The sequence below is a fragment of the Vigna angularis genome, chromosome 4, assembly GCF_016808095.1.
Source record: "Vigna angularis cultivar LongXiaoDou No.4 chromosome 4, ASM1680809v1, whole genome shotgun sequence".
In the NCBI taxonomy this organism is placed as follows: Eukaryota; Viridiplantae; Streptophyta; class Magnoliopsida; order Fabales; family Fabaceae; genus Vigna; species Vigna angularis.
Genome location: NC_068973.1, coordinates 1,826,900 through 1,850,626, shown reverse-complemented (window position 1 = coordinate 1,850,626; position 23,727 = coordinate 1,826,900). Strand labels below are relative to the sequence as shown.

At 36.9% G+C, this 23,727-nt stretch overlaps 1 protein-coding gene across 7 annotated transcripts; it reads right to left on the bottom strand.

Annotated features, from left to right (window-relative positions):
• Positions 1-1,927: 1,927 nt before the first annotated feature.
• LOC108321125 (histone-lysine N-methyltransferase ATXR7) lies at positions 1,928-23,400 on the bottom strand. Of its 7 annotated transcripts, XM_052876782.1 has the most exons (19): positions 23,171-23,400; positions 20,741-20,875; positions 19,610-20,192; positions 19,411-19,527; positions 11,159-11,464; positions 10,752-11,054; positions 10,360-10,668; positions 9,832-10,284; positions 9,268-9,679; positions 9,034-9,177; positions 8,086-8,510; positions 7,876-7,998; positions 6,551-6,631; positions 5,817-5,870; positions 5,544-5,695; positions 3,706-3,751; positions 3,577-3,634; positions 3,143-3,261; positions 1,928-2,206 (listed from the first exon to the last, which is right to left on the bottom strand). In XM_052876782.1, exons 2-16 carry the CDS (start codon positions 20,851-20,853, stop codon positions 3,730-3,732), a joined length of 3,597 nt encoding a protein of 1,198 aa, XP_052732742.1. In that variant the 5' UTR covers positions 20,854-20,875; positions 23,171-23,400; the 3' UTR covers positions 1,928-2,206; positions 3,143-3,261; positions 3,577-3,634; positions 3,706-3,729. The 7 variants fall into 7 exon arrangements, with proteins under 7 accessions (XP_052732742.1, XP_052732741.1, XP_052732746.1 ...); XM_052876781.1 differs by lacking the exon at positions 3,143-3,261; XM_052876786.1 differs by lacking the exon at positions 3,143-3,261 and having other exon boundaries at positions 8,086-8,120.
• Positions 23,401-23,727: the final 327 nt, after the last annotated feature.

The following is a 23,727-nucleotide window of genomic DNA, read 5'->3' as shown; positions in this document are numbered from 1 at the left end:
AAGCACCTGAGTCAATTACCCATGAATTTTGACATTCCATAAATTGAGAAACGCAGGCTGTTGATGTATTGGGAGATTGAGATGGTTGTGCCAAGCTGTTAGACTTTAACCTTAAATACTCTTGATATTCATCCTCAGAAAACATAGAAGTAGAGGTTTCAGTTTTCAAAGTGGAAGTTTCAGTCTTCGAAATATTGGCGGTTTTGGAAGGGAAACCATGTAAGGAGTAGCAATTCTCTTGAGTATGACCCATCCTTTTACAATATGTGCATTGAGTACGTCCCCGACCTCCTCGTCCTCCTCCTCTAGTGCCACGTCCTCCTCTTCCTCGTGTGGCAACCATGACAGATGGTTCCACTAGTTCATGCGCTTCTTGAGTTTGAGATACCGGGACACGCAGAAGGCGAGTGGTCAATGTTTCCATAGAGGGGACCTCATGACTAGTTAGAAGTTGATCTCTGAGATGATCAAAATCGGGATGTAGGGCACGAAGGATCAACACCATGTAGAATTTGTCTAGTTTCTTTTTTATATCCTCTAATGGATCTACTTCCAAAAACATCCTAAGTTCTTCGACAGCAGATTGGGCTTCAGTCATGAAGGACACCATATCATGGTCTGCCATTTTAAGAGATGCAAGTTTATTCGTAGTGTCATAGAGACGTTGAATATCGTTGGCATAAATGCTTTGGGCTTTCTTCCAAAAGGAGTGACAAGTTTTGAAAGCCCTCAAAGATACAAAAAGTTTGGGTTCCACTGATTGCCATAACAGGGCACACAACTGGAAATCTGCTTGTTTCCACTGATCAGCTTTTTCAGTAGGCACATGGCTTCCATCTCGCTCAAGGTGGTCATAATGCCCTTGGCCAAGGAACCACATTTCAACGGCAGCAGACCATGATAGATAATTTTTTCCATTTAGCTTCTCGGAGGTAATTGATGGACTTCCAGAGAAGGAAAGAGTACTGCCAGACACCATTTCTGAAGAAGACGAATAGTACTAACGAAGAACAAGAAAACCCTAAGGGTTTAGACGAAGGAAACTTTGACAGTGATGGACGACGGTGGTCGGCAATGGCAGGCGGTGGCCGGCGGTGACGGTGGCCGGACGGTGGCCGGAGACGGTGGCCGGAGACGGTGGCCGGACGGTGGCCGGAGACGGTGGCCGGACGGTGGCCGGCGACGGCCGACGGTGGCCGACGGTTGACGGTGGCCGGCGGCGGGCAGCGGCGGGCAGCGGCGGGCGACAAAGAACTGTGGCGCCGGACAAATATATATTACGAGACAGAAACCAGAGCGGGATCGACCCGCTCTGATACCAACTTAAGATTGAAACTGTAAAATAATTCTAGAGGGCTTGATTGATCCCTCTCACAATCTTCTATTTATAAGAATAAATTGATACACAAATACATGATAAATAGGGTAACCCTAGACACAATATAATCATGATAAATAGGGTAATCCTAGACATAATATAATCATGATAAATAGGGTAACCCTTGACACACTATAATAATGATAAAATAGGATAAATATCCTAACACATAAAAATCCCAACTAACATTACGAAAACTTAGGATTAAAATTATACAATTGCAATAATACCTACAAAGACCAAAAGTGCAGTTAACCCTATTTTTTGAGGCATATACTTTCATAGAGACCAAAAGAGCATTCAGTCTCTGCTAAAGAAACATAAGAGTAACTGTTTAGAAAGGACTGATATATCAATGTCGACGAATTTAACAACCCACTAGTCAAGAAATTTCAATAACATCATTATTGGAATGTAGATAAATTACATAGTTGCAACTTATTAAGCCGCAACTTTTAATATAATTCAATCAAATCTTTGTTATATAAACGAGTGTAACTGTCAAATGTGAATAATTAGGGGGCAGGAATGGGGATTTGAGATTAACAGTTTTAATTTTCAATAGCTTGTACTAATGTTTCCAAAGCTTTTTACTCATTAATGAATTAGAAAATTTTTGTAACAAATAATTCCTTCACTACCAAAAAATATATACATGGAAACAATTATTTACAGCTTCAAAGAGAAGAAACTCAACTGCCACAAAAAAGTCCACAAGAATGAACGAGCTACTTAATTCATCACCAAACGAGCAGGTAATCCAAATTGTATATCAATCATCAATATTATTCATTGCAGCCTATATCATCAATGACGCTGATCCATAACCTGAAACACCACAACACTTAAATCAATAACAAGAACTCGTGCACTAGATTGCATGTTTTTGTTTTAAATTATATTTACCACACCAAGAACCTCCAAGTAGAAAAAGATGGAGTGCGGAGAGCTATCGAAACTATAAGCCTACATTTCCTACTCAAGGAATACTCAATTTCAACATATCGTTTATCTAAAAGCAAATCAACAAACAGGAAACCAAACATGTGAAAGTCTAGACATGCACCATATTAAGTTTTGAAGAAAGACACGATTGATTCAGTGGATCATATGGGTTATAGTTTATATAGAAAAAGTCAAAAACTGCTAATAAGTGTACACATGACGTCTGAAACTAGAACTAAATCATTCTTTAGCTACCCTAATAAAAAAAATTGGTAGCAGTATAAACTCATAATGGTGCAAAAGAATTTACGGCCACGGGACATGCTAGCCCCACCGCAATCATAAGATATAAAGTTTAGACTTTCCGTATTATGCCAAGGTAAATTGTATTCATTATTAACTGGAATTAGATTAGTTCATACAATTTGGAGTACACAATCAAAGAACAGTACTTGAACATTTTCACAAAGATATATATCAACAACCATAAAGAAATCTCCATGTAGTTAGGAAAATCCTAGAAATGTGATGACTAAAAACACAATGCATGTTGTAAAATAACGGAGCAGAAAGCAGTTATTAAACAGGCACCCAATGAGTATAAGGACAATACATTTATTAACAGGTAAACATAGTAAGTCTTTACACAGATGAAATGGAATCTATACAACTAATAACCTCTATATTCCTTTGACAGTTACCTATCGCAATGCAGAGGTAGCCACATCATGTAATGTAAAAATAAAATAACAATCTAGTATTTTAAAAATAAAAAATAACCCCTATGAACACCAGAGATTATTGAGAGCAGAAACGTACAAAGTATGATCACAAACAACTACTTTTGCAACTCATCCCATTTGAAGCCAAGTGAAATATTAAAATAAGAGTCAAGTCTTCAGAATGCAACATCCAACAATTATGGAAAGAGTATTACCCTGGAAACAAAACAACAATAATGATATACTAAATGTTCCAATCAAAGCCATATAATTTTTCAGATCAGTTGTACCTACCAAACAATCACACTTAAGGTGCACTCTTTTCCAAAATATTAATTCACATGTTTAATAAATTAAAGCCACATTCACAAGTTTAAAGAGTTGAATGCACATAAGTGCATAAACTCCCTTAACAAAAAATTTCCAAAATGAGTGCATGTAAAGGGACAAGAAAGCAGAAGCTTCTGAAATGAAATGATTAACAGGATTGAATACCATGATTAAACTCTAATATGCAATACGAGTACAAACCTATGTTGAAAATCCTGTCCACTCAATAATTTAACATGTGGGCTTTGAAAAGAATGACCTACAAAAACATGACACAATTTAGAGTGAAGCTGTATACAACAAAATTCACCTTCAGCAATAAATGCATACCAGTATCAAAAATCCAATCAATGACTAATTCAATGATCCACGACACCTGCATAATAAATACATAGATATGTTATTATGAGTATATCTAAACCACACGCAATGACAAGAAAACAGCAGTTTTCCACCTTCATTTTTGTCCTAAATGTTGTGAATGAATACACATCAAACTCAAATATCTGTCAAAAAGACCATTGTGATTCATCATAAAAAACCAATTATTCAAAAAATTTAATTCAGATCAAGGTCTTTCCTATTGGTTTTTGTTAGGTAACTCTTAGGAATTAGTTATGATAGGTTCGATACCTGCTAGATAGATAGTTAATGGAATAGATAGAAATGGTTGGCTACTTAGATGGAGATTGGGGATAATTAGAACATGCGGGCATTGTCAATAAGATACGTTAGAGAAGAAAGAGATCATTTTATCATTTGTGAGGGAATTGTGACCTTTTGGGCATTTGGAGATGCAGACCTTTGAAATTCTGCAGGATAGAATTCGTTTGGTCTTTCTAATAATATACCAGGTTTCTATCAATTAGAATTAGCACCTTCCATCATGTACCTCAGCCTCAGCCGCTGTACAAGTGGAGACATCAACATGGGAATGTTTCCTGAGACTATTCGAAGACTAGTGTACAACCAGCCAGAGCAAGTGTTGGGGTAGCAATGCATGGTGACATTGGCATATTAGTATCCAAGTCCAACATCGGAAATCTGTGATTCTAGTGGGCAGTTTATTAGGGTGTGGGCTCTCCAACTACAACAGCTAGTTCTTCACCTCTTCATTCTCCACAGGTACTTCACCATGGTCATTTCAGATGCTGTCCGCCATCTGTTTTATGGCTGCCACAGCCCACCGTCAAAAATCAAACCTACAACTGCCATTTCATGGCTACCTAAGTGATATCCACCACCACATTCCACCATGGCCCCTATTTAACAACATTGCATTCATCCAACCTGAATCTAGAAGTGTCACATTCCCTCATCTCTAAACAAGTAAAATAGATCCAGAATACTTGCTACAATTTCTATAACCCGTACCTAGCTAAATTGCATTCCGCATTCTTCACCTTACTAATATTTCAATGTAACAGAAAACCTTTTGTTTCTCTTACACAAACAAAAGCTAATATTTATTCCACATATTCATCAACTAGGATTATATCATCAGAAAAGAAAAAAAAAAAACATGCATTATTTTAGTTGTAAAGGACTAAGTCCCACACTGGAAGAATAGGACTCCAGTGAAGGGTTTATAATGCATTGTGCGTAATTATGTACAATACTAAGTAAAATCTGAAAGCAATAATCAAAAGGGTGATGCAAACGTTTTGTACCAGTAGTAAATCAGGCAATAAAATAGAAAACTCTTGTGTTTCATGATCTGGCTTGTACATGAGTGAGATATTAAGTAATAACTCATTGTAATGGTTGAATATTCATGTGTAAGTAACACAAGACAATCATTCAATAGGTTATACATGCATCACAGTATACACAGCAATTTTTCTTTAATAAATTAAGCTAGCTAAAATATCTAGCAGCGATAGAAAAAATAAAAACAATAATCAAAAGGGTGATGCAAACGTTTTGTACCAGTAGTAAATCAAGCAATAAAATAGAAAACTCTTGTGTTTCATGATCTGGCTGGTACTTGAGTGAGATATTAAGTAATAACTCATTGCCATGGTTGAATATTCATGTGTAAGTAACACAAGACAATCATTCAAGACGGTATACACAGCAATTTTTTTTAATAAATTAAGATAGCTAAAATATCTAGCAGCGATAGAAAAAATAAAACATGCTCAGAAATTGAAGTTTCATCATCTTACTTTCTGGAACCACAGTTGCAAGGAATCTTTTTCTCCTCCAAGGGGAACTTGTAATTGTATGTTATTTCTTCACCAGCCTTTATATGTCGTTTTGCATATATGAAAATCTTCTTTTGACCCTCAACAGATATAACCTTTGTATAGCAGTTGGGCTGCCAAAAAAAAGTCCAAATTAGGAGAAACGTTAAATCACGAACAGAAGTGAAGTGTATACACCCAAAAACACTTCTTTAAATGCATGAATAATACAAAAAATAACAGTAGAAAAAGTACCTGGCATGAGTGGTTAATAAATCTAGCTATTCCACCTCTCTTTGTGGCATCAACCTGCATATACTCGAACATGAAAAATAAATGTATCATTTCAATAGTTATCACTGGATTCGAATTTATCAACATATACTTTTATCCATAGAATACTAATGAGAAAACATGCAAAAAATACATGTAATGTAACACTTTATTTAGGTAATATGTTTGTAGATCTAGTGGACTAACCAATCACAAGACAAAATTATGATGTGTCAGGATTGGCTTACCAAGAAAGCCTGTGTTTGATAGTAAGCCAGATATGATATAACAGGGAATTTAACCAAAACTATCTATTTAGATGATCATCCACTAGCCCATTTGTAAGAATATTTGCTTTATCAAATTATTGAACTCAAACCCAACTTACAGAGTCAATACTTACTTAGGTCTGACATTCAACATTTTAGTTATAAACCTATCATCTACCTTTTAATGTATAAACCCATTATCCACAAAATTTAAAAAGACAACACAATTCGTGAGATTTTACTCTGGCTACTCTTTGATCCATAAACTTCATTATTATTCAATCACAGAAAAACATAGTAAAGATATCAATCAATGCCAACATAGGGAGGATAGGGAGAATAAAAAATCAGATCCATCTGAAACAATGACTTCATAGTCACCTTACATAAGCAAGATAAATGAAACATCCAAATAAAAAATTAATAATTAAAGCAATATTTACTGACCACATAACCATCATCAAGTCTAAAAAGGTAACTGCTTCCAATTCCCGTCCTCTCATATTGACGTTCCCGTATATCTGATATCTGTCAAAGAAAAAATCATCAGTTTCCCATACAATATTGACCATTGCATGGTTGTCAATCATGAATTGAAATGCAAATCAGAAGACAAATTAAGATTCATTAGTGGGGTGGTCAAACAAGAATTGAAATGCAAATCAGAAGACATTAAGATTCATTATCAAATTTTCAAAACAATACAGAATGTTTTATGAATAAAAAAAACTCTAAAAGTAGAAATTAATTATTTCCTCATTATCAATGTGTAGGAAGGTCCCACATCAATTGCCTTAAGCTTTTGAGGTCTGTTGGTTGTAGATAACTGAAGGGTAACGTCAACTGATGCTTATTGGTTTAAATATGGAATAACACAATGCACAATAATACTTATGTTTCTCCAAGCTCTTCTCTCTCTAATTTTCAAAACCTAACTCTAAAAAACCCATTTTCTTGCTCATTCACCTCTTCAGTTCCTTTTGTCTGCCCCTGTACATCCTAAGATGCTCAAATATGTGGCGTGTCTCATCTCACAACAACCCCACCACCATCCTCAGTGCCAGTGCCCAGACCCATCTTTGAAAGTTTAACCAACAGCAAGCATTCTGAACACTCCTACCCATTGCATCCCCGGTTCATCATCACACTGTAGCAGTTCACCATCCCTCCATATCATATTGCAAGAATCACAACAGAATTAACATTCAAGCAATTCCTCAATGATTGCCAATTCAATGCGGGATTCTGGTAAAAAAACAACTCCATATAGATTGTTTCATTTGGGTGAAGAGTCGCAACAAATTGCAATTAATGAAATTCCAACTGCCATGACATCAACTAAATCCGTGTTTAGCACACATTCAATGAGGAAAGGTCTCTTGTACAACTACAAATTCTACAGCCATAAAAAGACTCATGCTGCATTTATTCTTTAAAAGGAAACCACAAGATAAGAAACTAGTAAAAAACCTAGCACCCAGAGTACCTGTGCTCACTCAAGTGCAATTAGACAGACAAAAAGTACTCCATCATCCTCAACATTTATTTATAAGAAATTTGGAAATTCTATAAAGAGAAACCAGCTAGTTTAATGGTCTTTATACATATTCGACATACAAAATATATATATATATATATATATATATATATATATATATATATATATATATATATATATATATATATATATATAAATTCAAATCGACTTTGCAAAATCAACCAACAATATGACCTTAAAATATGAATAGTTGTCACAACAGTTCTTTTATTACCCGAGGACGAATTAGTTCTCCAATATACTCAATCACAAAGTCCTCTGCTTCAATTGGCTCCAAGGCAACAAGTCCCCAGTCATGGATCTTGCTCCTTTGAAAACGTAATCGCTTCTTCCGTGCCTGAGAAATGCAAATAAATAGTTTAAATCTGACATATCAAGATGCTCTAAATAAAAATGGTCAAAAACACTTCTATTGTTCAATCACCTTCAATTGAGGCACTTTCAGAAGATCAGCACCCTCTGCAGCAGCAAGAAGGTTACGTAATTTTACTCTATTTGTTCTTGCAGAAAGACCCTTACCATTTGGCAACTGAGATAAATTATTTTCAGAATATATGCACTTGTTCTGGACACTCGGAAGGCCCCTAACACGTGCTTTATATGCAGGACTGGCACTTCTAGACCATTTATGCCACGCCCAACCATCAATAGAAGTCCTAGCACATCCACTAGATTTAGGACACAAGTTCAATGGTTTGGATTTAGCAGACTTCGTCCTTTCCACAATAACTTGTTTACTGCCATCCAGAAAAGCACCACCATTTGAAATTTTCAAAATCTTTGTTGGATGTGAAGATGCTGTACCATCCATTTGATGTTTCCTTTTTGATTTTGATGTTTTATTATTTGCTGTAAATATAAAAAGGCATCCCATAAAATATATGTATACATGTTAGTGTGTGTTTGAGAAAATGTTAATGGTGGAATGAATGCGTTCAAGATAAGGTACAAAACAAATTTAAAGCCTCCCATGGGCGCAATAAACCAGAAAAACATGACAGAAAATTAATAAAGGTGGTATGGGTAAAGCACAAAGAAGGTCGTTGACAGCACCAATGAGAATAATGAAGGTTTTTTGTCCTGTGAAAAAAGGGGGAGAAGCAGACCAAGAACATTGAAAGAAATTGTTAAAAGAGATCTCATGCTAAATATATCTGAAGATTTGGTCCATAACCAAGCCAAATGCTATCATCATGTGATCAATGTGGCCAACCTCACCTATTGACATACAAGGCTTTTGTTTTTGTTGTGTGTGTGCAAAGACTGAAAATAGAATAAAGACATTCATTCTACAAAAGTCAGATAAGTTTCAACCAGGAACAAGAAACTGAGAAACATACGAAAATCCAGTGAGAATGTACCATTAACTTACCATTTTGAATCTGTCTCGAGGAATGACCTGTGGCTTTCTCTTTAACAGTGCCATCACTTTTGACAACCTTCTTCTCACGAACGCTATTATCAGTTGGCACTGAAAGCTTCTTTACAGTGGATTTCACAACATTCACAACATTCTCTGAAAGTGGACAGCTCTTATTAAAATACAAATTTATAATCATGAAACCAGTATCTACAAATTAACAACGAAATATACTTTGGACTTCACCTGAAAACTTCAACACTTTCTGACCAGCTTTATTCTTTAAAGATAATTGATCACTTTGTGAGCTAGCATTGACAGTGACAGAAGACCTGCCCTTGGAACATGAGTCCTTCTTCCCTTTAATCTTCTTTGTCTTTCCATGTTTAACAGAAGCTATTTCAACCTCAACAGCCTCACTAACATCTCCACAAACAAGTTTCCTCAACTTGCCCACGGGCTTCTTCCCTGGCCTAGAATCATTTTCTGCTACAGTCTGTGAGGAAACTAACTCCATCCGTGATAGCTTCTTGCGGTAATAAGTATTCTTTCCAATCACCAGACGTACTTCAGAACTCTTTTCTCCTTCCTTCATTCTTCCCAGTCCAGAAGTAGCACCATTCAAATTTTCCTTGCTTGAATTGAACGCTTCTCCTTTCTATAGAATTATAATCAATTAAAGCAAAACAATAAAGGATCAATAATAAGACAAATTAAAACTAAACAAAAGATAGTTAGAGAGATCAAGCTGAAATGCAGAATTTTATGTTCTCATAATTATTGAAATATTGGGATTGATAAAATTGTTACCTCCTGCCCATCAGACATAAAATGTTTCTTTAAGGTACTTGATCTAAAAACTTGATCGAGCACAAAATCAAGAAACAACGACTTCCACTCTTCCAGAACTTCATCGTGCAATTTTTGTCGGCACAATGCAGTTGCAACATATTCTGTGATCTTAGGATGACATTCAACTGACCTCGAAGGTCGAAATTTCAAATCGCGGTGTAGGACAACTGTTTGACTCTTCTCTTCAATTCCAGGTGGTAGGTTATCACTCTCCTCTTCAACCACATCATCTCCATATCCACACAACTCCTTAAATGCTTTTGAAAATATATCAGACATAAGGTTTCCAGATGCAGACTTGCCAAATGAATTTCCTTCCTCAAAAGAATCCAAAGACTTCTCATTTAGAGTTTCCTTCACAGACGTTTTGTCAGCAAGTATATCTGAAAAGCAAGTGTCACTAACAGCAACCTGCAAGAATTAAAGGATTCTTCAATATAAAATGCCCGTACAGAAAAAGGATAATAAAGCTTACAATCAATTTACCTCATTTATTTTGTTTTCTTCTGGGAAAGGAACTATTTTGTTCACTTCCTTCTCAACAAAATGTCGTATGTAATCAGCAAAAGATACCTTCGAAGAGAAGTGAAGCTCATTCTCCACACTTTCAACAATGAATGACAAATCTTTAGAGTCATTGTAAGGAGAAGAAACATTTTGACCTTTCAGTAAGTTTCCGCCTTTGAACCCACTAGGAGATAAAAATGAATGAGGATGATTTCCTTTTGTTACTAATACTCCAAACTGATTATAGCCATTAGCATTGCTTTCAGGGAAATCTGGCTTGTGAACCAACTGCAGGATAATTGTATGATCATTATAGGTACAACTTAAGCAAAAAAAATAATCAAGCAAGCTATGCAGAAGTCAGTACTTACAGCTTCTGATTCAATCTTCTCGGCATTAGTAGATGGTTGAGGCTCAGGATGAGACCAAATCTTCCTCTTCCTCCAAGAATATAAATAATCTGCTATTGTATCAAAAAACACTGCATTCCACATGACTTGCATGCAATAAGCAAGAAGTACCTTGCGAACAACAGCATATGACCACCAAAAATTCTCAACGCTTCCAACTGATTTAAAACTGGCTGAGGGAAGTCTCGAGCTTTCATGATAAGCCTCATCATCATCAATATGAGTAGTAGCAGGATCACTGGGAATAACAGAACCTTTACTGACCTACACATAAAACATAAACTGTTAAAGCAAAGATTCAACATCTTAGTAAGATGCACACAATTTCAAGCTTTCAACAATAGTACTTGCAAAGGAATTAAACTTACCATCTTGTTTTCAGGAGTATGGGCAACTGATTCAAGCTTTTGCCTCTTACATTTCTTATCTGTAACATACTCAGCAATAATATCTCCAATAATTCCATCTAGCACAACTCTGCGACCAGCTTTCATGATACTCATGTGCAATTGGGAAGAAATGTTCTCAGATATCTCACTAATCAACTCCACCATATCGTCAACCTCATTAATTTTAGAACCTGATCTACAAATGGTTCCAGTGGTATCTCCTTTTAATGCATTGACAACAGACAATAGCACAAAGGTGTCATACTTCTTATCAGAATGAAAGATCTGTCAATTAACAAAAGTCGGTCACAAGGGTGATTGACATAGTAACATTATTCTTTCTAGGTAAACAATTGTAACTTGATAGAAATATGAATTAAAGAGAAACAGAAAGAGTATTATTGATTGGAAACTAGATGTACTACGTAACAAAAGGTCCCCACAGTTAGCCAAGTGCTATTGCTCCTCAGATATTAGATGATTTCGGCCCAACCTCTAAGATTCTAATAAAAAATTATTCTGAATTATTTCCCCATACTATGCCCACTCCCAATATGTATGCTTCCCCCTCTAACAAACTGACAACATTAGCAATTGTAATAAAATCTTTGTTTGGCCATTTTGTTGGGCTTAGGCCCAAACCAGCATCCTAAAATAAACACAGGCAATAAACTGATGCTATTCAAACATCATGAAATACCAAACCATTTGGATACCTCTAAAACCCTTGCATCAGGAAGAAAACTAATTCGAGTTGAGTTCAAAGCAGAAACTACATACACTGGATATTTACATTAAAGTTTCACAAAAAAACTTACAAAAACAAACCTGAAGCCACAAGCTATATTTTAGGAAAAGCCAACCGATAACAGAATTACACATAGGACTGAAAATGCAGAAAGAAAAACAATAATAACTAATGGTTGAAACAAAAAATGAAATTTAAAATGTATTAGCCAGGTTGACTTCAATCAAGTTTCAAGAGTGAAGAACCAAAAGGCAATGGAACTCTGATTGTCAATGGGTCTCAAGATGCCTTTTAAAGTTGGGAAGAGTGGTTTCTCTTCCCTACCAGTGAAACAAGAGTGTGCCATATTTAGTTAACATGCAACTTGATATTTCTTTAAAATAATTCTTTATCAGTCCTCTCTAACATCATCACAAAAAATCCATTGGTAGAAACAAAAAGGACCTCTAACCATCTACCATTGGCTGAAGATTGAATTAGAAGGCTTGGTTAGACAAGAGATTTTATCAGGCAAGAGCAGGGACGATGACAATGACCTATACAAGGAGGGAGCGGTGTCATTGATGTTGGAGGCCAGTAACATGAGTGAGGGAAGCCCCAAAAACTAACTCTGTTTTTCAATAGGCTAAATAAATGGTAGTCTAAGAGAGGACCACGAGGGGAGAAGATATTCCCTTGTCCATGTTGAAGAGAATCTTAGCCATTGCACATATTTATTTTGGGGAGCAGGTGGGCCCTAGACCACATCAGAGCTTACGGGAGGGCAAGAGATCAAATTCACAGATCTTGGATAAAAGTATGTTCCATCAGTAGTCCAATGAGAACTTTGCCGAAAATGCCCCAAGCAGATTAGCCAGGCCGACCATTGCCCACATCATATGCTAAAATAAATACCGTCTGCCACCATACAGAATCTACCAACCAATAAAAAGGCAATGAACCAAAATACAATAAGGTTTTAGCACAGTTACAACTACTATTGCTGCAACTGGACACAATTCCATAATGACCATGAATCACAACCACTACCCCGATCATTCTTATCAACTTTTCTTCTCCTCCTTTTGATCGACTCTTGTCTCAACTTAAAATAGCATAAAACAAATTTTCAGAGAATCTCAATATCATAATAACAAAAAAACACTCCAATTCTATAAAATTCTAATCATATAAACATATAAGATATCCCCCAAACTTGTGTCTTCGATTTGGGATTTAGGAACCCCATAACCTTTGTGAGAAATGGAGAGGATTAGGAGAAAATATCCCCTTGTGTTTTGAATACACTAAGGGTAGTTTTATTTATAGTGAAACATAAGGGCCAATGCCCTTAATACAGAATGGGCTAAGCCCAACTAACAGAAAATAAATCCTTAACATCTAACACTCCCCCTCAAGCTGGAGTATATAAATCATATGTTCCAAGCTTGTTACAAAGATAATCAATTCTAGGTCCTCGTAAGGACTTAGTGAATATGTCTGCCAACTGGTTGCTTGAGTTAACAAACTCAGTCTTGATGTCTCCGGATATGATCTTTTCTCGAATAAAGTGACAATCAACTTCAATGTGCTTGGTTCTCTCATGAAAGACAGGGTTAGAGCTGATATGGAGAGCAGCTTGATTATCACATATAAGTGTCATTTGAGTGACATCTCCAAATTTCAATTCACTGAGTAATTGTTTAAGCCACACAAGCTCGCAAGTAGCTGATGCCATAGCTCTATATTCTGCTTCTGCGCTGGACCTTGCCACAACACTTTGCTTCTTACTTTTCCATGATATTAGGTTGCCACCAACAGAGACACAATATCCAGAAGTAGATCTCCTATCAGACGGGGAACCAGCCCAGTCAGCATCTGAATAACAAACGATTTTTGTATCGTTGTTAGGACCATATAGCAAACCTTTTCCAGGTGATCCTTTAATATACTTCAGTATGCGAACAACCGCATCCCAATGGTCTTCACATGGGGAGTTTAGGAATTGACTCACAACGCTAACTGCGAAGGAAATGTCAGGACGTGTAACAGTAAGATAGTTTAATTTGCCAACTAGTCTTCTGTACCGTTCAGGATCTGAGAAAGGCTCCCCCTGATTTGGTAGGAGTTTGATGTTAGGATCCATAGGTGTCTCAACAGATTTAGAGTTCATTAACCCTGTTTCCTCCAAGATGTCTAACGCATACTTCCTCTGAGATATGACAATACCGGTGTTGGATTGTGCTACTTCAATACCCAAAAAATACCGGAGTTTGCCAAGATCTTTGGTTTGAAAATGATGGCAAAGGTGTTGTTTCATCTTAGAGATGCCAAGATAGTCACTTCCTGTGAGAACAATATCATCGACATACACTATTAAGTAGATACATCCAGCATTTGAGTGGCGATAGAACACTGAATGATCCGCTTCACTGCGAGACATACCAAATTGTTGAACAACACAGCTAAATTTACCAAACCAGGCCCGAGGAGATTGTTTTAAGCCATATAAGGATTTGCGAAGACGACATACCAATCCAGATGACTCCCCCTGAGCAACAAAGCCAGGCGGTTGCTCCATATAAATTTCTTCATGCAAATCACCATTAAGGAAAGCATTTTTGACATCAAGTTGGTGAAGAGGCCATTGGCGAAGAGCGGCCATGGCAATGAATAGGCGAACAGAGGTCATTTTTGCCACTGGAGAAAAGGTATCACCATAATCCAAACCAAAAATCTGTGTGTAGCCTTTGGCAACCAATCGAGCTTTGAGACGATCAATAGTGCCATCAGGACCAACCTTGATAGCATACACCCACCTGCAACCAACAACAGACTTTCCAGATGGTAATTGGACAAGCTCCCAAGTTCCACTTTTCTGTAAAGCACTTAATTCATCCAGCATAGCTTGACACCAGCCAGGATGAGTTAAGGCGTCACCCACAGAGTGGGGAATGGACACAGAAGAAATGGATGAGAGACATGTATAAAAAGATGGTGACAATCTGTGGTAACTAAGAACAGTATAATGGGGAGAAGTGTTACGGGTAGAGCGTATACCTTTACGAAGGGCAATGGGCAGGTCAGACTCATTTGCTGGAGCCGGAGGAGACACAGGAACCGGCACTGGAAGTGAGTCATGAGGGAGACGATTGCGACGACTATACACCTGAAGGGGTGGTGGTGAAGGACGATCCTGTGGTGAATGAGAGTCCAAAGAAGGAGGAGACAAAATGGGTGGAGCATCACTAGGAGAATCACAGAAAATAGGAATATCAACAGTAACAGGTGGAGGTTCAAAACTCGAAGATAGATGTGAAAAGTAGAAAGAAGATTCATCAAAAGTAACATCAGCAGAGATAAAATGACGATTGAGGGAAGGGGAAAAACACTTATAGCCCTTTTGTGACCGTGGAAATCCTAAGAAGACACATTTGTGAGACCTAGGAGATAACTTATCAAGACCAGGACTAAAATCATGAACAAAACAAGTAGACCCAAAAACTCTAAGAGGTAAAGGATGTAGAGGATCTTGAGGAAACAAGATAGAATGAGGGATTTTGTTATCTAAGACGGAAGATGGCATGCGGTTTATAAGATAACATGCCGTGAGAACGGCGTCACCCCAAAAACGTGAGGGCACTTGACCATGAATTAGAAGAGTACGAGTTGTCTCAATAAGGTGTCTATTCTTGCGCTCAGCCACCCCATTTTGTTGAGGGGTATAAGCACATGAGGTTTGGTGAAGAATACCATGAGAAGCCATAAAATGTGTAAACGATTGAGAAAGGTATTCACGACCATTATCACTACGTAGAGTTCGAATAGAAACCCCAAACTGTGTTTTTATTTCATTGAAAAATAATTGGAAAATAGGAAACAACTCAGAACGATTCTTCATTAAAAACAACCAAGTACATCTTGAGTAGTCATCAATAAAAGTAACAAAATACTGAAAACCTAAATTGGACTTAACACGACTAGGTCCCCAAATGTCAGAATGAACCAATGAAAAAGGGGACGATGCCCGTTGTGAGACACTACGAGGAAAGGAACTACGAGTATGCTTTCCTAACTGACAAGACTCGCACGACAAACTTGATAATTGTGACAATCTCGGGACAAGTTGTTGTAGTTTGGCAAGACTAGGATGACCTAACTGAGCATGAAGAAGGGATGGTGACTCCATGATTACGCCAACATGTGGAGAAGGGCGGAGATGGTATAGGCCATGAGACTCACATCCTGTGCCAATCATGTGTTTCGAACTCCGGTCCTGCAACCAAACAGAATCTTTAGTAAATGAGATAACACAATTAAGGGTACGAGTTAGACGACTTATGGACAATAAGTTGAAAGGAGACCCGGGAACATAAAGTACATGATCAATGGATATGGACGGAAAAATATCAACAGTACCAACACCATGAGATGAGACTCTAGACCCATCAGCCATTGTTACCGAGGGTAAGTTATCCGGACATGACAAAGAAGAAAATAAGGACTTGTTACCAGTGATATGATCGGTGGCGCCTGAGTCAAGGACCCAAGATCCGAGGGAGTGAAAGTGAGTCAGACCAACAAAAGGTGTACCTGTACGTGCAACAGATGCAGATGTAGTGGAACTAGAGTGCTGACGATCCTCATACCATCTGAGAAATTCGTTAAAGATTGCAGGTTTTTCTACGGTATTAGATGAAGTAGGAGGGTCTCCAGATGGTTCAGAATTGGCCATTGCTACAGGTCGAGGAGGTCGTCCATGAAGTGCATAACATTGATCAATTTTGTGGCCTAACTTGCCACAGTGGTCACATTTTGTAACACGTCCTTTATTTTGCCTGCGAGGCCGACTTCGATCATTACGTTGGATAGCCATAACTGAGGAGTCATCAATATGAGGAGATGTCTCAGTGACTGGTTTGCTCGGTATACGCAGAAGAGCTGAACAAGTAGAAGTAAAGTTGGGTATGACAGGAGAACCCAAAATCTGATCACGGACATGAGAGATATCATCAGAGAGTCCGTATAAAGCCAACAACATGAAGAACTTTGATCGTTGTTCCAGTTCTTCAGCAGGAGTGGGAGCAGGAGGTAATATATCATTAAAATCATGAAGAAGGGCATGAATTTTACCCAAATATTCGGCCATGGGACCATGATTGCGTGGACCAATAACAGTTAATAGGTCCTGACAAACACCATACAGGCGTTGAGTGTCATTTGTGTACAACAACTTCGCCTGTGCCCAAACTTCTGAACATGTTTCATATGATCGAAACATTTGTTTCAACGAGGAGTGAATGGTGGATTTTATGACAATGCATAGCTGAGCATCAATTTTCATCCAGCGGGAAGTGTCATCCGTTGTAGCAGTAGTCACATCTTGAGTAAGGTGATCTAAGTACCCTTGACTCTTCAACCAAAGTTTGATGTCAGACGCCCATGTTGCATGATTTGTGCCATCTAACTTGTCAATAGACAAGTGTACATTCACATAATTGGTGTATATTGAAGGATCAGAAGAAGAGCCACCAACATAAGTGTTCGTAGAAGAGGAAGATGCCATGGAGAAGGAGAAACCCTAAAAATCCAAAGTGCTCCGATTGACGCAACGATCACAGATCCAGAAAGAGGACGAGGAGGCGATCACGGCGGTCCAGATCGGCGACGGAACTCTCCGGCGACGCGCCGTCACGCGCGGTGGGAAGCGGCGGCTCCGGCGATTCTGGCGGCGGCGCGTGGAGGCGCGTGACTGGTCCGTTGGCTGTGATATTTGTACCACGGTGGTCGCCCGGGCGAGACGATGCCGATGATGTGGTCGTCGGTCAATTCTGGAACTCCGGCGGCGGCGGAGGCGGCGGCGGCGGCGGCGGCGGCGGCGGAGGCGGCGGAGGCGGCGACAGCGGCAGCCACAGTGGCGCGGCGGCGGCGATGAGTTGTGCCGGAAACTAGAGTTGGCTGGACCTAATCCTATGCTCTAGATACCATGTGAGAAATGGAGAGGATTAGGAGAAAATATCCCCTTGTGTTTTGAATACACTAAGGGTAGTTTTATTTATAGTGAAACATAAGGGCCAATGCCCTTAATACAGAATGGGCTAAGCCCAACTAACAGAAAATAAATCCTTAACATCTAACAACCTTATTATAAACACATTAGTGAAACTTAAGTTCAAGGAAAATAGAGATGATACTTTATAGCATTAAAAATAAATTAGTGATCACAATAGTAAAACAATCGAGGGACAATATTTTAAGATGGCACATTATCTGTGAAAAAAGAAAAGTGCACGACCTTTGAAATAGAAAACACGAAAGGTGCATAACACCAAAGGATGGAACTTAACTGGGCTTCATTGTTATTCCAAGGGACTGATCAAGACATAGGAACATTATCAAGAAAAACCATAGATAGAGAAACAGCAAAAGGATAGAAAAGAAAGTTGCTTCATCTCATTTGGCACAATGTTAATTTATTAAATAAAATTCAAACCCCCAAAAAAAACCTCATCACATGTTCTGATTAACAGGTATTCACTTAAAACCTCAACTAACCCAACATTGCAAAACTTAGGCTTCTCCGATCCACCTATGAAATTTTGGCCATCACAAAATTCCAATAACCTCTTAGACTGTTAGCTAGAAGTAGACCCACTAGTCCAGTCCATGTCTTGAACCCCAGGGAAACAAGTATGATATCATAGGCTTATAAAATATAATGACAATAAACTCCAGTTTTAAAAGTACTTTAAGAAAAAAAAAGTTTGGTCCCTGAAAATTAACTTCAAAACTAAGTACTTTAAAAATATGGGCTTCACTCAAGTCTTTAAAAATTAAAGATTTTCAATTAAATCTTTTTGAAATGAATCATAGTAGAATCTTGAGGAAAAGTACTGAGATGGGAACAAACATGCTGCTGCAGAATCAAAATATTTGTTGACTACAACAATTCTGCAATTACCAAATCAGTATACTTCTACATGAGTCAGCAATTTCCGTTAAGAAGTTTCAGAATGCTGTAATAAATTAGGAAAGTTTAGATTTGGCTGTTAAATTCAGATTATGATAGGACATCAGAATCTCTAGAATTAAGGGGAAAATAAACACATCGCATAATTTTAGGATTGGGATTTTATTATTCTCTTTCTAATGCTGTAAATGATGGACTGTACCATTGATATGAGAATAAAAGTATTGTGTTTCTCCTTCCCAGATGATTTTAGAGGACCAACTCAATTGAAAAGTACACACAATGTTCCAGAACCAAAATGGCAAATCAGGCAAAAGATTAAGTGCATGTTTGTATTTCCATTCTAAACAATGTTGAACAGAAATCCTAAGATTAATTTCTTCCGGTCACATTTGAGTGACTTGAACTGTGTGAATGGAAAATTTAACACACCCTAAAAGATGATGATAAATAACGGGATAATCGTTCAATCATTTACTGCAACAGATCTGCAACCTATAATATTATTTCATCGGAAAAAAATATGCATCTTACCACTGCTGAATCTTTAAGATATCCGTGACTGTGCCAAGAAATCAATTCACTGATAGAATGGGGCCCATGTTTCATACCCTTCTCATCCTCATAAAGCCAACAGCATTCTTCACGTAACTGAAATAAGCCATAAGACATGCCCTCAATGTATTGCAAACTTACTTTCACAGGACAAAACAAAGAGTAGATATTGCACTACCATCTGACAAGATATTAAACTGTTGAATGGCTCTGAGTGTGGATTTAAGTGATTGGATTCCTTACTGCAATAATTAACTTGTGAATGTGACACAGATTCCGAATCTGGGTTACTAGCCAGAGGAACAGCCTCAAAAGATCTACCTTGTTCATATACTGCCGTTGTAGGCATCCTAGTGCCTGAGATACCCATAATCAGATATGCAAACCCAGTGGAAACATGATCAGGGAACTGCTTGAAGTAATTCAATGGTACAGGGTTCATTATTGTGCCATTAATCACTGGATACACAGGAAGCTCAGATGGCAAGAAACCAGTAGTTAGGCCTTCGTATAACTGCTCCTTAATATAGGGACCACACATTTGCCCACTTTCATTCACATACATCCATCCACTCACTAGAGCAGGCTGTTGCACATAGCCACATAAACTCTGGTCCATGTGGGATATATTCCCTGTGGTAGAACACACAGGAACATAGCCATTGTTAACATTTGATGGACAGCTCATCTCCATTCCAGAATCTGGGTCAACTTTATCGTCAGTGTTACTGGAAGAGGGAACATCACCAGTACTAATGCACCTAGGGAAGCACTCAAACAAATAAGAAAATTTAATAACAAAAAGGACTGGAGGTAAGATTTTTTCACAGATTAATGTCTTAAGTGTAAAATGTGGCCTTAAATTAGTAGTCTTAATTCCATCAATTGTCAGCAGCTTTCTCTGTCTTTAATGATTTTTGAAAGAAAATAATTTATACGAAGGGATACAACCAATAAATAATATGAAATATCCTACTCAGGAATACAAAAAACAAATAAAAGTAAAATCCAAAATCCAAAATCCAAATACAAGTCCCTATGAAATGATATGGTAGCATGTCAGAAATATCAACTTACTAGCAGAAAAAACATGACAAATAGATAATATCATAACATAATAATGAATGGACTCTGAAATGAAATGATTTGTTAGAAAAATCACAATCAAACATACAACCAAATTGAACCTCAATGAATTGAGTGATAAAGCATGTCTAACAAGCTATGAATGGAAATTTTTTTATTAATTCCACCACGTAAAAGACCTATACCATGCAAGAATATCATGTAATGACCAAAAAATTAAGACCTTTCTGCATCTGCATGTAAATCTATATTTTGATGTCCAAGATCTAATGCCCTTGGCCTTTTTCTAGAAAAAAAGGGGCCCCCTTCGTGGAGAAAAGCAGTTGAGAATACCATGAACCTTTGGAAATAGAAAAATCTGTGCCAACAAAAAGGGATTCAACAAATTAAATATATGCAAAGTAATGTGACAGTTAAAAATTGGTATATAAAATAGAATGAATAGAAGTAATGAAAGATAACCATTCTATGATACAATTATCAACTTGACATGTAATAAAACTAAACTAATCAATGAGTATATAAGCCAAATTTCCTCCATTTTTTTCCAACATATAATTATGGCCTAAATACTTCACTATATAATTAAAAGTTAGTTCTTGAAAAGGACTAAATGACCAAACTCAGAAAATCTCAAATATGAAATAATCTTGTCTTATAGTACTACCACTTTTCAATAAAAATGTAGTGAAAATTGTGAGGATTATCATACAATCTTGATATTGTGAAAATTAATGCTTCTGTTTATGATCCTTCTTGCACAGGCTTTTTTTTATTTTGCATTGTTTGAGCTGAGACCATAATCACACGTACATTTTCTTCTTCTCTTATCGCTATGCCTCTGCTCTTGCATCCACTTCACGATTATGCTTTGTTTTGCCTCTTTTTTCTACTGATATATTCTAATACCTTGCACTCTTGTCTCTATTCTGCTATTGTTCCACATTTCTGGAATCTGAAAGTCTTGTATTGTTGCTGGATTGTGCAGTTCTGCCCTTGCTTACAGAATTTGCTCTAAGCATTTAGGCTAGCTGGTTATGAGTTCATTGTGATTTTAACTAATTTGGAGTTCTTTTGGAACTATAAGTTAAGACTCACAAAACTATGAATATGCATTTTTGGGTAAAGTTTAATTTACTGTTGAAATTTATATGTTCTCCTTCACCTTGTGAGTTTTTCACATCTTAATCTTCAGGTGTAATTTTTCATCTTTGGTGACAAACTTAGGCCCTTCAATTTCTGACTCCCCATCCCTTCCACATCTCGTGTAATATCTTGAACTTTTACAACATAATTGACCAGTAAGTCTAGAAACTTCTACTTCCCTTCCCCATCGCAAGCCTGGATGGAAAAGGAAGATTGAATAAGTCAGGTGCCCACTGTTTAGATTACCTTGACTGCACAATTGAGGCAATGGATCTACAATACAACTTTCACTCCTCTCACTGGCTCTGGTTGAATTGCTGAATAAGTTATGTACTTTATAAGCAAAACATCATACACATGCATTATTAACAGTTACATTTCGTAGCTGCTGAATAATTATCATGAAATAAGATTGCAATTGACTTTCTCCATAAACTGATTATGGAGCACCACTCATAACCCCATAATAATGAGCATAAGCCTACTAACAGTAATTATACGATGTGTTACTTTAATTTTAGAACAAACGAATTCGCAAATAATAATCATAAAAGTGATTTGACAAATGTCAGGACATCATAGAGTGTTGCAGATCTCACATCAACTATGAATAATATCATATTATAATATATAAGTAGGATGTAATCCTAAACTTACAAATAAGATTTACAGTAAGTATAAACTCAATTAAAACAGTATCAAAGTCATTTAGAACCTATCCTAGTGTCATTCCTAGGTGTGAGGTGCATTAGAGAACCCACATCAACTAGGAATAGTAAGGATTATAGTATATAAGTGAGGTTTAATTCTCATCTTACAATGCAACCATCTTTCTACCAACCTAAATAGAACTATAGAAAATTTTTTACCATACTAGAATTTGGAGCTGAAACATCAATTGAAGACAAACATAATTCGGCCTCATGTGATGGAACAGTGACACTTTGTCCTAGAATTAGGGCTTCAGTTCAAATATAAGGAAAATTTGGGTAATTTAATCAGATTGCAGCAGTCCAAGTAGGATAGGCAAATTAAAATTTGCTTAAACATGACAAAAGAAAACAAACAGAGGTTTAAGATTATATCCCTCATAAATTATATAAATCCATCTGTGGCATTAATTTTTTTCTTCCTTCATCTCTCAGTGTCTCTTTGCAATTCATACACAGTATCAGTTAAGTGCCACTTCAAACACCAACAAACACAGAAAAAATACAAGCACAATAATGAAGGGAACAAGAATCCCCCTATAATGTATGGCAAAACAAACCTTTTGTCTAAGGTTCCAAACTCTCTTATCTGCTGTAAACTAATTTATGACAAAACAAACAATTCACTCATTTGTTAAGGACGAACCTTCATTGGTCTCAAACAAAATTAACTAATCATAATCAATATATAACTAAATAACAAAAATAATTGACAATCTGCGCGTTTTATTTATAGACTATGGAGGATGGAGAAAGTGTGAGCGGAAAAGCAGATTTCAAGATTCAAGAGAGAGAACCTTCTGATCGCGCAATTGAGTTGGTTTTGTTCGATTTGATTTGATCCGGTGGTTTTAGGGCATAGATGAATCTGATTGGTTTTGGGAGACACAACTGAATTTCAATTTGCAGTTGGAAGGGAATTGGAGATTAGGAGAGGTGAGGGCAACACAGAGGTTAGGGATCAACTCTCAACATTTTGCTTTGTTCCTATGATTTGCCCTCATCTCACTCCTCTTATTTCCTTCTTTTTTTTTCTTTCTTATTTTTAATTTTTTGTATTGACTTCCTTTATTCTGACTAAAAAATATTTCCGGATAATCCATTTTGCAATAAAATTATATAAGAAAATTAAATATCCAAAATACTGAAAACACCTAATTGCAAGCGTAAACTTTTTTTATAATGAAAAATAAAATAATTATTATTATAATAAATATAATTATTAAATAAATATATTTTATAAAGTAATTATAAAAATAAATATAAATTTTTAAATTTTAGTGCAGATGATTTTTTATAATAAATAATTATTTAATATATTTGTAGAGTCTTTTTCTAAGTTACTTTTAATATA